General features: G+C 63.4%; 2 protein-coding genes across 2 annotated transcripts; both read right to left on the reverse strand.

The window, feature by feature from the left end:
- Positions 1-1,353: 1,353 nt before the first annotated feature.
- On the reverse strand, positions 1,354-5,422 carry BEST4 (bestrophin 4). The gene is made up of 9 exons (XM_030033035.1): positions 5,271-5,422; positions 4,957-5,051; positions 4,213-4,446; positions 3,738-3,892; positions 3,569-3,646; positions 3,063-3,215; positions 2,690-2,770; positions 2,081-2,235; positions 1,354-1,771 (listed from the first exon to the last, which is right to left on the reverse strand). Exons 1-9 carry the CDS (start codon positions 5,420-5,422, stop codon positions 1,354-1,356), a joined length of 1,521 nt encoding a protein of 506 aa, XP_029888895.1.
- A 1,650-nt stretch (positions 5,423-7,072) lies between these two features.
- On the reverse strand, positions 7,073-9,467 carry LOC115349691 (SLIT and NTRK-like protein 6). The gene is made up of 2 exons (XM_030034285.1): positions 9,423-9,467; positions 7,073-9,109 (listed from the first exon to the last, which is right to left on the reverse strand). Exons 1-2 carry the CDS (start codon positions 9,439-9,441, stop codon positions 7,875-7,877), a joined length of 1,254 nt encoding a protein of 417 aa, XP_029890145.1. The 5' UTR covers positions 9,442-9,467; the 3' UTR covers positions 7,073-7,874.
- Between the last annotated feature and the right edge of the window lie 4,036 nt (positions 9,468-13,503).

Raw genomic sequence — 13,503 nt, forward strand, 5'->3', positions numbered from 1 at the left:
CTGTAGGTGTGACATGGGAACGGGACGGTGGCAGCTGGCCAGGGGCGGGTGGCACCTGGCTCCCACGGTGGCACAGCCCGTGGGACCTCGTGCAGCTTGGCCGCAGGATGTCTCGTCTCTGGTCTGGCCTTGGCATAGCCCCGTGGGTGTGCACAGGGATTTACCTGTCTGGGAGGAGGCAAGCCTGCCAGGCGCTGAGCCAGAAAGAGATGGGCAGGGGCTGGGGTTAAGCACAGCTTTAGTCTGGCTACGTTTATGAGGTGCCAAAGCATAGTCTAAAGACCTTACCCACCTCTGCACATAGGTGTGAGGGCTGAATTTTAAAAAAGTTACTTTTCATACGATGAGCAGTCAGCAGCGAAACCCAAGTGAGGTCACTCATTCTGAGTGCAGCTCCTTGCTGTTGAGTGGCTCTCTCAGCTCCATGCGGTATGAACTTTGGGGTGTTTTCATGGGACATGGTCCAACCCAGAAAATGACCTCGTGGTCACACTTTAACAGGTCCAGCAGTGGCCCAGAGGGTAGCGGAGGAGGAGTGGGGCTGGCTTGCTGGGGGGAGATGGGAGCTTTAAAGGAAAGGTGGCTTTGGGAAAGGGGGGGCTTGCAGGAAAGGGAATTTTTTAACAGTTCTGCTAATATTGTCAGGGGAAACATGTATGTCTGAGTGCGGGAATTCTTCTACAGGGGCTGAAAGCATCTTTCTGGTTTTCTTCTGGCTGCATCACTTGGTTTAATACCTCACAACCGTCACTGGTGTCAGTCCTTGGGGCTGTGCCCTTGTTGCCCTAGGAGAACGTGGGCATTCCTTGAAAAAAATCTGAATTCACCCACTTTTTGGATAAATGTGATGTCCCTGCTGTCTCACTGCTGGGGATGATTTGCTCCGACAAGGAATAACCTCAAAGCTGAGGTTGGCAATAGCTTTATTAATATTGAGGGGACATCCCCATCATGGTGTTGGTTTTCCGCAAGACTGATGCCCTCATGCCCTGCCTTGCTTGTGGTCTGGGCTGTCCCCTGTCCCATGTGCTGGGCCCTGGGAGCAGGGAGTGAGCCTGGCCAGCTGCAAGTTGGAGGCATCATCACACAGATGGGCTAAATCCTGCAGTTTTGGGGCAAACAGCTAGTGTTGAAGGCTGTCTGCCCAATCCCAAACCCACCCGCATCTTCCCATCAACCTGGGGACACATCTTGGCTCGGGGCTGGTGGCAAAAGACCTGGCAATGTCCTGCTTCTGGACAGGGGGTCTGAGGGGGGTGTCTGGGAACAGGGAGCTTTGTGGCTGGCGGTGACGGTGCTTTGGGGTGGGGGCAGCTATTCTGCCCCCAGGAAAGGGGTGCTTTTGGGGCAGCCTCAGGGCTTCCAGGACTCCGGTGGGTCAGCCCCAATGCTGTCGCTGGACGGTGCCTTCACCTGGATCAGCAGCAGATCCTTTCTCCGTGTTTCAGAGGCCTCAGGTGGCCGGGTCCCCCCCGGGCAACCGCCAGGCGTGGTGGGCTCACTGGCCCGGCTCTCCTCATCCTCCGTCTCTTCCTCCTCGATGCGGGCCACCGACTCAGGGTCCTCAGAGCGGTTGGGGTAAGGGGAGGGGAAGCTGCCATCTGCCCGGGGACGCCGCAGGTGGGGGTGACCTCGGCTGCCCCGGCCGAAGTTTTTGATGCTGATGGCGGGGGATGCGGCAGCGAAGAAGCGACTGAGCAGAGGCGTCTGGATGCGCGGTAAGCTCGGCGAGGCCTCGGCCGGCTGGCTCTGCTCCGCATCCTCGCACATGCTGGGGGAGCACGGTGCGGTGATGGGTCCGGCTGCCATCCTCCCCAGGGATGCCCAGGACCGCCTCCATCCCAATCCATTTGCAAGCAGGGAGCCGCTCCGGGAGGCCACGTCCCTGCCCCCGCGGCTCATCCATCACCCAGTGCATCCCCCAAGCCCCACAGGGGCTGGTCAATGCACTCCCAGGGGGGGATTTGCTGTTTGCTCACTGTAATTGGGCCCGGGGGGGGGACAAGCCTACTTGTGCTATTGCTACCCTAAAGCACTCGCCCTCTTTTTCTCCAGCCCCAGGGCTGTGCCGTGCACTCACCGCATGTCAAAGGTGGAGCCCAGGAACGAGGGCTTCAAGGTCTCAGCGGCTGTGGCCGTGGTGTAGGGGGGCTGAGCTGTGGACTCGTTCCAGTATTTGTCCTTCACAGCGGGGGGCAGGTTCTGGTACATGTCATCCACGGAGAGCAGGGACACCTGGCCATGGCAAAAGCAGGGGACAGGGGTGGCTTTGCAAGGACATGAGCAGGACCAGTGGCTGCAGATGCTGCTCCCGGCGCCAACCTGGCAGGGGGAGGGCTGTGATCTGCAAGGGGCCGGGGAGGCTCCGGGCCTGTCTCCTGGCTGCATTTGGGGTTTCCCCCTTTTGAACGCTTTTCTTGGAGGTGAGGGTCTGAGCAGTGGTGCAAGGCTGCTGAGTGTCCCTTGGGGGGGTGCTGACCCTGCCGTGGGGAGCGGACATATGGAGGGACAGGGTTGGAGGGACAAGGTCCCTGCTTCCTTGCGTGGGACTATATTTTGGACAAGGACCTGCGTGGGCAGGAGCAGGGCTGGGGCCAGCAGGGCACAGGTCCCACTGCCAAGGGGCAGGGATGTCCCTGTGCCCCGATGGCAGCAGCCCCACACAATGTCAGCCTGGGGCAGGACCCACCTGCAAGTTCCTGTCTATCAGCTTGTTGGTCTCAAAGTCATCATCGTCTTCTCCGAAGGGGTTAATGATCTGCTCTGCAACCTGGGGAGGGAGGGGACCAGGTGAGACAAGAGAGCAGGGACAGGGACACCTTCCCACAGGGCTCTCCATCCCTTGGTCCACCCATGTGACACATGAAATGTGCAGACCTGGAGCTCTGTGGTGCCCCGGCGTGATGGCTGGGCCCAAAGGACATGTCCCCAGGGGCAGCTAGCAGTGACGTGGCTGGTGTCATGCCCTGGACCAGCCATCCCCACAGCCCAGGGGGGTGGTCAGGGCCACCTGGCCACCCCCAGCCCATCAAGCAAAGCCCAGCTGCCTGGCCATGTCTCACCTTCAGCCAGCCGGCATAGAAGAAGAACTGGAGGAGGGTGGAGAGGGGGACGTACATATCCAGGTCCCCCTCCTGCCCGGGCTCCAGCGGCTCCAGGAACTGCCGCCCAATGAGGCAGAAGGCGAAGAAGGAGTAGACGGCAATGGTGACCACCTGCCGGGAGCGCGGGTCAGCTGGCGGTGAGGGTGGCAGCCAAGGATGATGCTCGGTACAGGAGCAGTGAGGATGCGAGAGGCTCTGCTGGTCGCTGATGCTCTCATGGGCTTGAGGTTAAACCCCGCTGCCCCACTGCCCTGTGCTCCTGCACATCCCTGCAGGGCTGTGAACCCGCGGCCATACCGGCTCTGGCACCAAATTCAGTGGGGGAGTAAAGTGCTTTTAGGAAGGGGGATAAAGTGCTCCCCGTTGGGGTGCAGGGAGGAGGCTGTGGGGCTCCTCTGCCATTGTGGAGTGGACGGAGCTGGGATCTGGGCTCAGGGGAGCCCATGGGGTGCATGGATACCCACCTGCGTGTACACCAGCGGGATGCTGATCCAGTCATAATGGAACAACATGCTGCACTTGGCCCGGTAGAGATTCAGCTCCTGGGCACAGAGGACAAGGACGGGTGACCCAGGCTTTGCACAAGCCCCCCTGTGGTGCCTGGTCCCCCCCGCGCCCCCGGCACCGACTCACATCCATGAGCAGGCGGAGGGCCACGTCGTCGCGGATGCGGCCATCCCGCCTGGCCTGGGCCGCCAGGTTGGTGAACCACACGCAGGGGATCCAGTACTTGTTGAAGTCGGAGTGGAGGCTCTCAAACTTCTTGCACTCGTCCTGCGTCATGAAGCCTGCGGTGGGGCAGAGGCTCAGTGCCACAGCCCCGGTGTCAGTGGGGGAGAGCCCTTTTGGGGACTGTCCCCAGAGGGAACGCAGGGTTTTCCAGGTGAAACTGCAGCCCCAGGCGGGCTCTGGACAGAGGGGACATGGGGCTCTTTGGGGGTGAACATCTGTGAAAGGATGCCACCCCGTGTGCAGGGCAGTTTGGGGCAGGGATGCTTGCAAGGATCCCCGGCCCCCAGCACACCCTCCTGGTGACGATGACATGCCTGTGGCCCCCAACTCTCCCCCCCACATTGCAAGCCATCACTCCCAGGGCTTAGCTCCTCACCCGCTTCCACCACGTGGTCCATGGTGGGGAAGCGCTTGAGCACCCTGGTGCTGACGGAGCGCAGGATGAGGACTGCCGAGAGGTTGGCGTAGCGGATGAGGGTGCGCCGCAGGATCCGGCCCCTCTCGTCCTTGCCGTGGACATTGCTGGAGATGACGCACATGAGCTGGTCGGGCAGGGGGATGCTGGTGTACTGGGCCCACCACCGGTTCACGATCAGGGTGACGTAAAAACCTGCACCGACAGATAGCACGTGGGGGGCTCGGCGCAACCGGGTGGTGGGTTGGGGCAAGGATGAGCCCGTGCCAGGAGACCGGCCACGTTTCCAGGGGTGACAGATTTCTCTGTGGCTGGGAGATTGTGCTTCCCTTCAGGCTGCCCTCCCCAGGGATGGAGGTGGGGATGTCCCCAGCTCTTCCCTGCCCTGGGCACGGGTGGCACAGGGCAGGACAGCCATCTCTTGTAGATAAGGTGCCCCTTTCCTGGGCATGGGGAGGAGGGTACAGAGCAGGCCAGGGGAAATCACAGCCTCCTGCTGGCATCCCCAGGGCCATGGAGCTGCGCTCAGTGGGTGTGGGAGCCAAGTGCCATCTCTGGGGCACCAGGCTCCTCCATTCCCCATCTGATGGTGTCCAAGGGATGTTTTGGCATGGGGCCAGGATGGGCAGTGGGGGCATCCTCAAGCTGCCAGCGCTGGGGTGAGCAGGGGAACCCAACTCCCGAGTTCAGGGGAGGGACCCATACCTAGGACGAACGACATGGGGATGAGATCCGTGGAGCGGTTGCAGTATTGAGCTACTTTGGTATAGAGGCGCTTCTGCTCCTCCGTCAGCAGCCGCCTGCAATGGATATGCAATGGGATCAGGGGCAAGTGGTGGGGCTGAGTGCTGCCTCGGACCTCCACAAAAAGCCATGGCCTCGTTCCCCTTCTCCTTGCCCTCCCCTGCCCACACCCACCCTCCCTGGGGGAGTCCCCTGGGCTGATGGGGCATCTCTGCATGTCCCAGTAGCTCAGCAGGGAGGGACACAACCGGTGGCAACACACCAACCCTACTCACCGGTAGACGAGGCTGAGCAGGGCGTACAGCGCCACGAAGACAATGAACTCCTTGTACAACAGCTTGTAGATGCTGCCTTTCCAGCGGAACAGCAGCTTGGAGAAACCCCCGAAACGGGAGTTGGCGACTTTCAGCGTGTAGGAGATGGTCATCGTGGCTCAGCCCCACGCCTCGGCAGAAGAATCCTTCTCTCGCTGGCTTCCAGCTAAACTGGGGACAACTGGGGTTCCCACTGCTGTCCAGGCTGCAGGGCCTGGGGACGCACGCTCACTCCCACGCCAGGCACTATGGCCCATCAACAGGATCGCCCACACGGCCGCCCTGCCCTTCCCACGCCTGCCGCAGCCGCTGCCCACTCCCTGCCTGCACCTTCCTCTCCTACCGGTGCCTCCTCCACCTAAATACCCCAGCGTGGGTCCGCGCAGCCAAGCCCTCCCCGTGATGGATTGGGGCTGTCAGAGGCAAGGAACAGGGAACTCCGGGTCAGTCACACCTCCCTGCCACTGGCCACGGCTGGAGATTTTGGTGGGGGCTGCGGGTGCTGGAGCTGGGGCTGGGCAGGACCCAGCAGGGCGGTTTGGGTTGTTACCCTTTGCAGTCACGGCAGCTGAATTTAGGGTCCGTGAGAAAGAGGGGAAAGGACCGAGAGTTTCATTGCTCCTGGGAACGGGACCCCAGGGTGCGCGGGCAGAGCTGGCACACAGGGCGGGCTGCGGGATATTTCTGGAGCACGGGTGAAAAAAGGCGCCTGTCGCTGCCCAAGTCCTCGCTGCCAGCACCAGGCAGCGCCTGCGGCCGTGGGTCAGGCGGCAGCTCCTGGGGACGGCTGGCTGACCCCTGCCTGTCCTGCCTCGCCACTGTGGCAGCTCCTGGTCCCTCCGTGTCCCCGGGGGGGACTTGGGGATGGCATGAGCTGGGGCACACCGGGATGTCCTGGCTGCAATACCTGGCAGGGAGTGATGGAGGCATATTAAAGGCTGGCACCGGGCCACTTTCTCAGGGCCTAGAAGGGAGCGGGAAGGGAAAAGTTCCAGCAGGACATAAATCAGTGGGAAACATCTGTGAGTGACAGCAAGACATGCAGGGACATCATCCCGTCCTTGTCCCCGACCCATGCTGGGACTGGGACTGAGCACTGCCGGGGCCCGTGGCTCGTCCCACCGTGGGCTGCCGGAGGCCACGCCGCGCTCCGCAGGAAACGGCGCTTCCTTTGCCGGCCAGAGCGCCGCGTCCTGCCCTGCCTGGCTGCCTCCCTTCCTGACCGGGCACAGTGCCTGGGCCAGGCCCAGGACGGCTCCAGTGTGGAGCGGGGTGGCTGCTGGGGCTTCCAGCCTGGGAAATGTCCTCCTGGGCAGGGGGGACAGGGGTCAGGGGCACCTGCATCCCACCATCCCTGGAGAAGGGCTGGAGCACCCATGGGTGAGACTCGCTGGGGGGGGTGCCTGTGCAGGCGGGGTGATTTACAGCACCCCCAGCCTCTGCCCTGTTGCCAGGAGCCCCGCGAGTCCCTGACCTGGCTGGGAACCTCGGAGTTTACAGCAGGCTGACACCTTCCCCAGCCAGGCTGTAAATCACGGTGCAAGGCAGAGGCTTTGCTCGCCCTCAGCCAGTGCCCAGCTCTGCTCCGCCGGGCGGGCAAAGCAGCCCCGGGGCTGCTGGACAAGAGCTGTGCTGGGGCATCACCCAGGGCATGGGAGGGGAGATGGGGTAGGAGCGAAGCCTCCCATCGCTGCGCTCCCCCACGTCCCGTCGGTCGGCTCCCCACCACCCCACACCATGCAGACACAGGGAGGGAGCCGCACTGCCAGGAGTAAAATGATTTATTTCTTATTGAGAGCTGGATCCTACAGGGCTTGGCGGTACATCAGGCAGGGGAATCTGCAAGGGGTCCCCTCCAGTGCCTCCCTCTGTGTGTGTGTGTGTGCACCTCGCACACCCACTCGCGCGCAGTCCCTGCACACACACTTGTGTGTGCAGCAGCACATGTGCACCAGCTGTATCAAGCCCCTGTGCCACACGGTGGGACATGGCGGGATGTGGGGTGGGCAGCAGGCAGGGCCACCCCAGGCTCCCGCTGCCAAGCCCAGGGCACCCAGGGCACCCCATCCATGTGTGACACCCTCCATAGACCACATAGGCAGAGCCAGTCCCTTTTCATGTCCCCAGACCCTCTTCTCTGCAGGCTGGGGAGCAGCAGGTCCGTGCCAGAAGCCATCTGGCTCCAGCAAGAGAGGATGGAGGCCCCGGTCAGTGGGTCTGGCACACACAGTGTTGTCACCTGGTCCCCAAAACCAGCTCCCACCTCCTCTCCATGTCCTTCCTCGGGCACTGCCGGTCCTCGTGTCACCAAATGCCACCAGCCTGCGGCAGGGTCCCCAGTGCCTGAAGCACCCTCGCACCCCGTGCCCAGCTGCAGCACATGGCCAGCAAGGGGTGCACGTGGTAGCGCGGGGGAAGGGATGGGAATTTGGGGGTGCAGCTTTGCAAGCATCCACTGTAAGCCATGGCAGGACAGCTCGTGCCTCTCCTGCTCTGCCGGCTTTCACTACTGCCCAGCCCCTGCCATTCTCCCGGTGTGTCCCAGACACAGCCCGAGCCCTGCTATCAGTGCAGGTCGATGTTCTCATACTCCAGATTGTCTGAGTCCTCCAGCTCGATGCCAGGTACCAGGTTGTAATAGTCGGTCGACTGACTCATGTAGATCTTTTCCCGGTCAGCAGAGTCCTTCAGGACTTCGCTCACGCTGACAGTGTCCACCTCTGGCTCGCTACCCCCCAGCTCCTCTGCCCTCGGTGCCGGGGTGTCCTCCTGCCGGCCCGGCCCCGTGCCCCGCTGCCCTTTATGGGTTGGCACCTGGGAACTGCTGGGGGATCCCACCTGAATCTCCACCTCCTCGTAGAGGTCTCTGCCACTCTCCAGCAGGTCCGCAGAGGGCTGGAGCAGGACCTGGCTCCCCAGCAGCACCTTCTTCTCGGTCTCAGGTGGGGCGGCAGGCAGCTCGTAGGGGACGTAGTGGTGGGGCTCTGCAGGCACCGGCACATTGCCCCTCTCTGCTGTGGCCGGGTGGCTCTGGGATGTGCTGTGGAGGCTGTAGTTGGTCTTTCTCTTCCGCCTGCAGAAGCACCAGGTGATGCTGGCGAGGATGAGGAGACAGGGCAGGCAGATAAAGAGGGCGGTGAGGCTGTGCGAATGGCACAGCTCCTCACGAGGGATGCTCTGGAGGTCCACGCCGTGGTACTGCTCCGGTGTGTGGCAGATGACCTCAGCAGCCAGGCTGGGCCAAGCTTCCAGGTTGCTGAGCAAAGCACAGCTGCAGTCCCAGCTGTTGTTGGAGAGCTGGAGCTGGAGCAGAGATGGCTTCAGGAGGCTGGCGGGAAGGAAGGTCAGGGCGTTGAAGCCCAGGTAGACCTCCTGGACCTGGGTCGATGCTTTCAGGAAGGACTTGGGCAGCTCCTGGAGCTGGTTGCTGTCCAGATAAAGGACCCTCAAATTAGGGGCATCTTCCAGAAAGCTTCCAGGGAGACTTTCCAGCAGGTTGTGACTTAAGTGCAAGATCTCCAAGGCAGGGGGGACTCCCTGCGCGTTGCTGATATCCGTGATGCTGCAGTGCGAGAGGTAGAGCTCCCGCAGCCCCCGCACCTCTACCAGCGCGCCCCAGTCCAGGTGGGTGATGTTGGAGCTGGTGAAGTTGAGGCAGCAGCTCTCGTGGAGCGGAGCCTCCCGGAAAGCCTGGAAGTCCATGCGCTCCGTGCAGTTGCAGCTTTGCGGTGCTGCGTCGAGGGCAAGGCCGGCAGCGAGCAGGAGGCTGCCCCAGAGGGACACGGTCCCCAGCCCAGCGCCTGCGGGGAGAGCAGAGGGGACGGGTGACCCCCCGGCGGGACCAGCTCCCCCCTTGCTCCAGCCCGGCACGGCGGAGGGGTGAACCCCGCTTCTCCCCCCCCCCCCCCAGGGAAGGAACCCGGGTCCCCGCAGCCCCCCCTCCCGGAGCCACCTCCCGGGGCTACCGCCCCCCGCCAGCCCGGGGCTGCCTCACACCCGACGTCCCGCTGCCGCCCGCCGGGAGCCGGCGGGCAGGCAGAGACCCCCGGGGCTGCGCTCGCCCCCCGGGGCTGCGCTCGCCCCCCCGGCCCGGGCTGCCCTGCCCGGCCTCACCTGCCGCCGCACGCCCCATCCTCCGGGGCCGCTCCGCCGCCCCGCCGCGCTCCCCGCCGGGCGCGGCCGCCGGCTCCGCCTCGCTGCGGGGCGGCCCCGCCGCAGCCCGCCCGCCCCGGCCTCGGACCCGGCCCCGGCCCGCCTCGCCCCGCGGCCGCTGCCCACGCCGCGGGCCACGGTCTCCCTTCAGCCCCCGGTGCGCCGTCCCCTCGCCGGGCTGCCACCAGCCACGGGCCCCCCCAGCCGCGCTGTGCCGTGGCACCCCCCAAAATACGCTTGTCCCCAGCCCCTACATTCAATCCGCCCTCTGGTCCACCTTCGTCTGCACCCCCCACCCCCATAAACCATGGCCCCTACAGCCCCCCCATCCCCTCCCCATCCCTCCCCTCTCCATCCCCCAGAAGCAAGGTCCCTTCCCAGCTTCCCCCAATCTCCGCTCCCCTCTGCCCCCTCCACAAGCCATATGTCCCTCCAGCACCAGCCCCCCGAGCTCCTGGAAAGCAGCCAGGCTGGGCTCTGCTGAGTTCCCCTCCCTCCTGGGATGGGGAGAGGGCTCTGCCCAGCTGGTCCCCACCTCTGTGCTCGGTGCAACTCCCAGCCCCACTGGGGAGAGGATGTGGGGTGGACATGCTTGTAGGATGGGGACCAAAGGAGCCAGCTTCTCTCTCCATCACTGGACCCCCTACAATTTCCTTCCATCCTGCACAAGTCCCAGGCTGGGAAGGAGGAGCAGAGTCAGACACGAGCACTACAGCCCACAGGAAAAGCAGCGCTGGAGAGGGGACCTGTGTTTCCACACCCTGAAAGTGCATGTGCGTTCACCGCGGCGTGAACCAGGTAAACCGAGGCACATGGTGTGGTACCGACAGCACTTCGGTACTGGTGGGTGGTGGGTGAGATGGGACCTGGCCTGAGCACGTGTGCAGTGCCGTGGTGCCGGAGCCCAGTGGGGTGATCGCAGTGGGGCCGGGCTCTGGCGGCCGCTCTTTGTCCTGGCTCGGGGTGCAGAGTGCCAGGACACCCTGCATGCTGCATATCTGGGGTGCCTCAGAGGCCTGGCAAACTCAGCACACCAGTAATAAAAGCACTGGGTTGTTTCAGGCTGCCTTGGGCCACCAGTGCTGTCCTGAGGGATGCAGCGATGTTTGTGAAGGCAACAGGCCTCAAGAGTTTCTTCCCTTGATTTCACCCCTTGCTGGTGGCTCAAAACTAGCACCTCAGGTGCTGCTTTCACGCCTCAGCTCAGGGACGCTCCAGCCCCCAGTGGGAGAGCAGCAGCTCCCCTTGGCACAGACCCATCACCCCTGTTCCGTTCACCCTGCTTGGGGCTCTCCCAGACCCACAACCCTGACAGAGGGGTGGGTTTCTGGCAGCGGGACCTGCCCCATCCTGCTGCGGGCATTGCCATGTGAGCAGCGGGTTTGGGGTGCCAGCACCTTGCGCTGTGCAGCAAATGCCGCAGCAACGAACGCTGCACCAGGGATTTCTGCTGGGAAGCAGGGATGGGATGGGATGGAGCGGGGTGGGGGGGGAAGCAGGGCTGGCCAGATCCCGGCTGCTGGGGTGGGACGCAGGAAACGGCCATTTGGGCCCTTGCGGGAAGGGAGGTGCCGGCAGCGCACTAGCCTGGGGGGACGAGAGTTGCCTCCCGGGGTGCCCTGGGCACGGTCACACAGCCCCGAGCTGGCACCAACAGGCTGGAGCCTGCTAACACCCCAACTGGGGTAAAGCCTCCCCTGCTTCCCCTGTTTCAGAGCAGTAGCTGAGCCAAAACCCCATTGCAGGAGATTTCAGAGGGCTCCCTGAACCTCCCTGGGCTGGATTCTGCATCCCAGGGGGTACCCTCCAGCACTGGCATTTTACATACCACCCCAGATCCAAGTATGTCCTTAATCCAGAAGGATCCAGGTGCTTTTATCTCTCTCTCCAGGCAGCTTCACCCCGATTTGCACCTTCCCTTCTGCTCATCCCCAGCCAGCCCCTGGGGTGGGTTGGTCTCTGCTGGCGCTGGTGCTGGTACTGGTTCTGGCGCTTCCTTCCCCGGCTCACCCAAGGGACCAGCCACCCTCTCCCTCCTCCTCCTCCTCCTCCGTGGCTGCAGCCCCGTGCTTTGCAGAAGCTCACCAGGTGAGAGTGCCAAGGGAGGGGAAAACCCCGCTCCCGAGGGGGTCAGGGCTGTCACCTCAGTTGTGGGGAGCTCACCTGCACCCCAGACTGTGGGGGGACGCAGGTGCTTGGCTGGCATTGCTCTTGCTGCCCAGTGGCTGCGTGCAGAGCACACAGCAACGCCGTGCAGCTGCCCCGAGAAGGCAGCCCCGCCACAGAGGCAAGCTGGCAGCTGGGTTCAGCTTCGCTGCTCCTGATGCAGCTGAGCATCACTGAATACTGTGAGGGTGGGGAGACCTTGGGGGGGACCAGGTGAGGTGTGAGTATCATGGAGGACAGAGATCCTGCAGCCTCTCTGGGTTCCTGTAATATTTTACCGTGCTCACAGGGGAAAAAATGTTTCCCAGTATCTAGATGGAATTTCCCTTGATGCAACTGGCATCGGGTGCCTGTCCTGGTTTCGCTGTACGCCTCCCCAAAGAGTCTGGCTCCCTTTTACTGTAACTCCATCTAAATAGCTGCAGGCAGACGGGAGCTCACGCCAGAGCCTCCCCTTCCCCAGGTCGGGCAGGTTGTTGATGTTAAACCACGCTTCCTCCCACCGCCCCAGCTCGGTGATGGGAAAAACCCCGGCTGCGATGCTCTGCATCACCACAGACCCCAGCTGCAGGCGGAAGGGGGGCTGCTCCCGGGCTCCATCCCTCTTGGAGAGGAGGTTCCTCAGCCTTGGTGGGACATGGGCTGTGGGGTCCGTCCGCGCCCCCAAACCCGGCCCAAGGACTCGCCTGGAGCCAGCGGGCAGCAGGAGTCGAGCCGGCAGCTCTCAGCCCTCACCGGTCCCCGCCGTGCCTCTGCGGGGGACCCCGGGGCAAGCCCCGCGCAGGTCATCCCGCCACCCCCAGGCAGGTGCCCCGGGGCCTCCCCGCACCCCTGGGTGCCTCCACCCACACGCTGACTCCAGACGCTGACTCAGCTCTGCCCGGGGAGCTCCCCACAGCCCCAAGCCGGGGCCTCTGTCGGAAAACCAGTGCTGCCCCGTGACGCCACCCGCGCCCCGGGGAGCCCCTGGGGCCCTGGTGGAAACAGGCAGCGTTCCCCCAAGAGGCAGCAGCCTCCCTGCCTGCTCCTGGAGCGTGTTTGCTGCTGGGTGGTGGGTTTGCACGTATTTCCTCTGCAAAAGCTGGAAACCTGAGAAAAAAGTCAACGGATCCGGCTCGTTTCCTCTCTCCATGCAGCTCAGCTTTTTTTTTGCTCAGCTTTCCTGCAGCAAAAAAACGGGGTTAATTCTCCCTACAGGGGCTGTGCTGTGAAGCACGGGCCGTTTGGCTGGGAGTACTCATGCAAAAACAGCATATTCAGGAGCAAATCGATCATCTGTGACCAGAGCTTTGAGCTCTCCCAGGGAAGCAGAGGTGGAGTGCAGAGTGGGGAAACTGAGGCACAGAGCAAGGGATGTACACACGGTTACCCTGTGTGCAAGTATGGAACAGGGGAAGGGCAGCAGGATCTGCTTTTGAGGGGCTTTCACAATGCCGCTGCTCCAGGCTCATGGGGGGCCGTGGGTTTGCAGCCACCCCTGCCGGATCCCATGCCCGTGGGGAGAGAGAGATGCCCCGCGTGACCTGTTTCGGGTGACACAGAGACGTGTCCTCCTCATGGCCATTAGAGAGCAGCACCGCTATGGCACACTGCCTGGACACCACCGCACACCCCGGCCAGCACAGCCAGGCCCACCCTGCCCCACCAGAGCCCCCAGGAAGCCCAGGACGGGGTGCCCAGGTGCCGAGGGGCAAGGATGGAGGTCCTCAGTGGGACAGTCCTGCGGGTCCCCAGTCCTGGACTGGCCACCGTGGGCAGCCGCAGGGGACTGACCTTTTGGGGCTGTTTGAGGGTCACTGGGGCACAGGGCTGGGATGGAGCCGGGGCAAAGCGTGGCCAAGGGACACCTACCCAGGGGACAGTCCGGCCGCGGAGC

This window comes from Aquila chrysaetos, chromosome 12, assembly GCF_900496995.4.
Source record: "Aquila chrysaetos chrysaetos chromosome 12, bAquChr1.4, whole genome shotgun sequence".
In the NCBI taxonomy this organism is placed as follows: Eukaryota; Metazoa; Chordata; class Aves; order Accipitriformes; family Accipitridae; genus Aquila; species Aquila chrysaetos.

Excerpts from the sequence above, each read along its gene's own strand:
- BEST4 (XM_030033035.1), bottom strand. The coding sequence starts at position 5,422 with ATGACCATCTCCTACACGCTGAAAGTCGCCAACTCCCGTTTCGGGGGT. Across the intron at positions 3,893-4,212 it reads GGACCACGTGGTGGAAGCGG|GCTTCATGACGCAGGACGAG; the intron begins GTGAGGAGCTAA and ends GCCCCACCGCAG. Across the intron at positions 2,771-3,062 it reads TCTATGCCGGCTGGCTGAAG|GTTGCAGAGCAGATCATTAA; the intron begins GTGAGACATGGC and ends CTCCCTCCCCAG.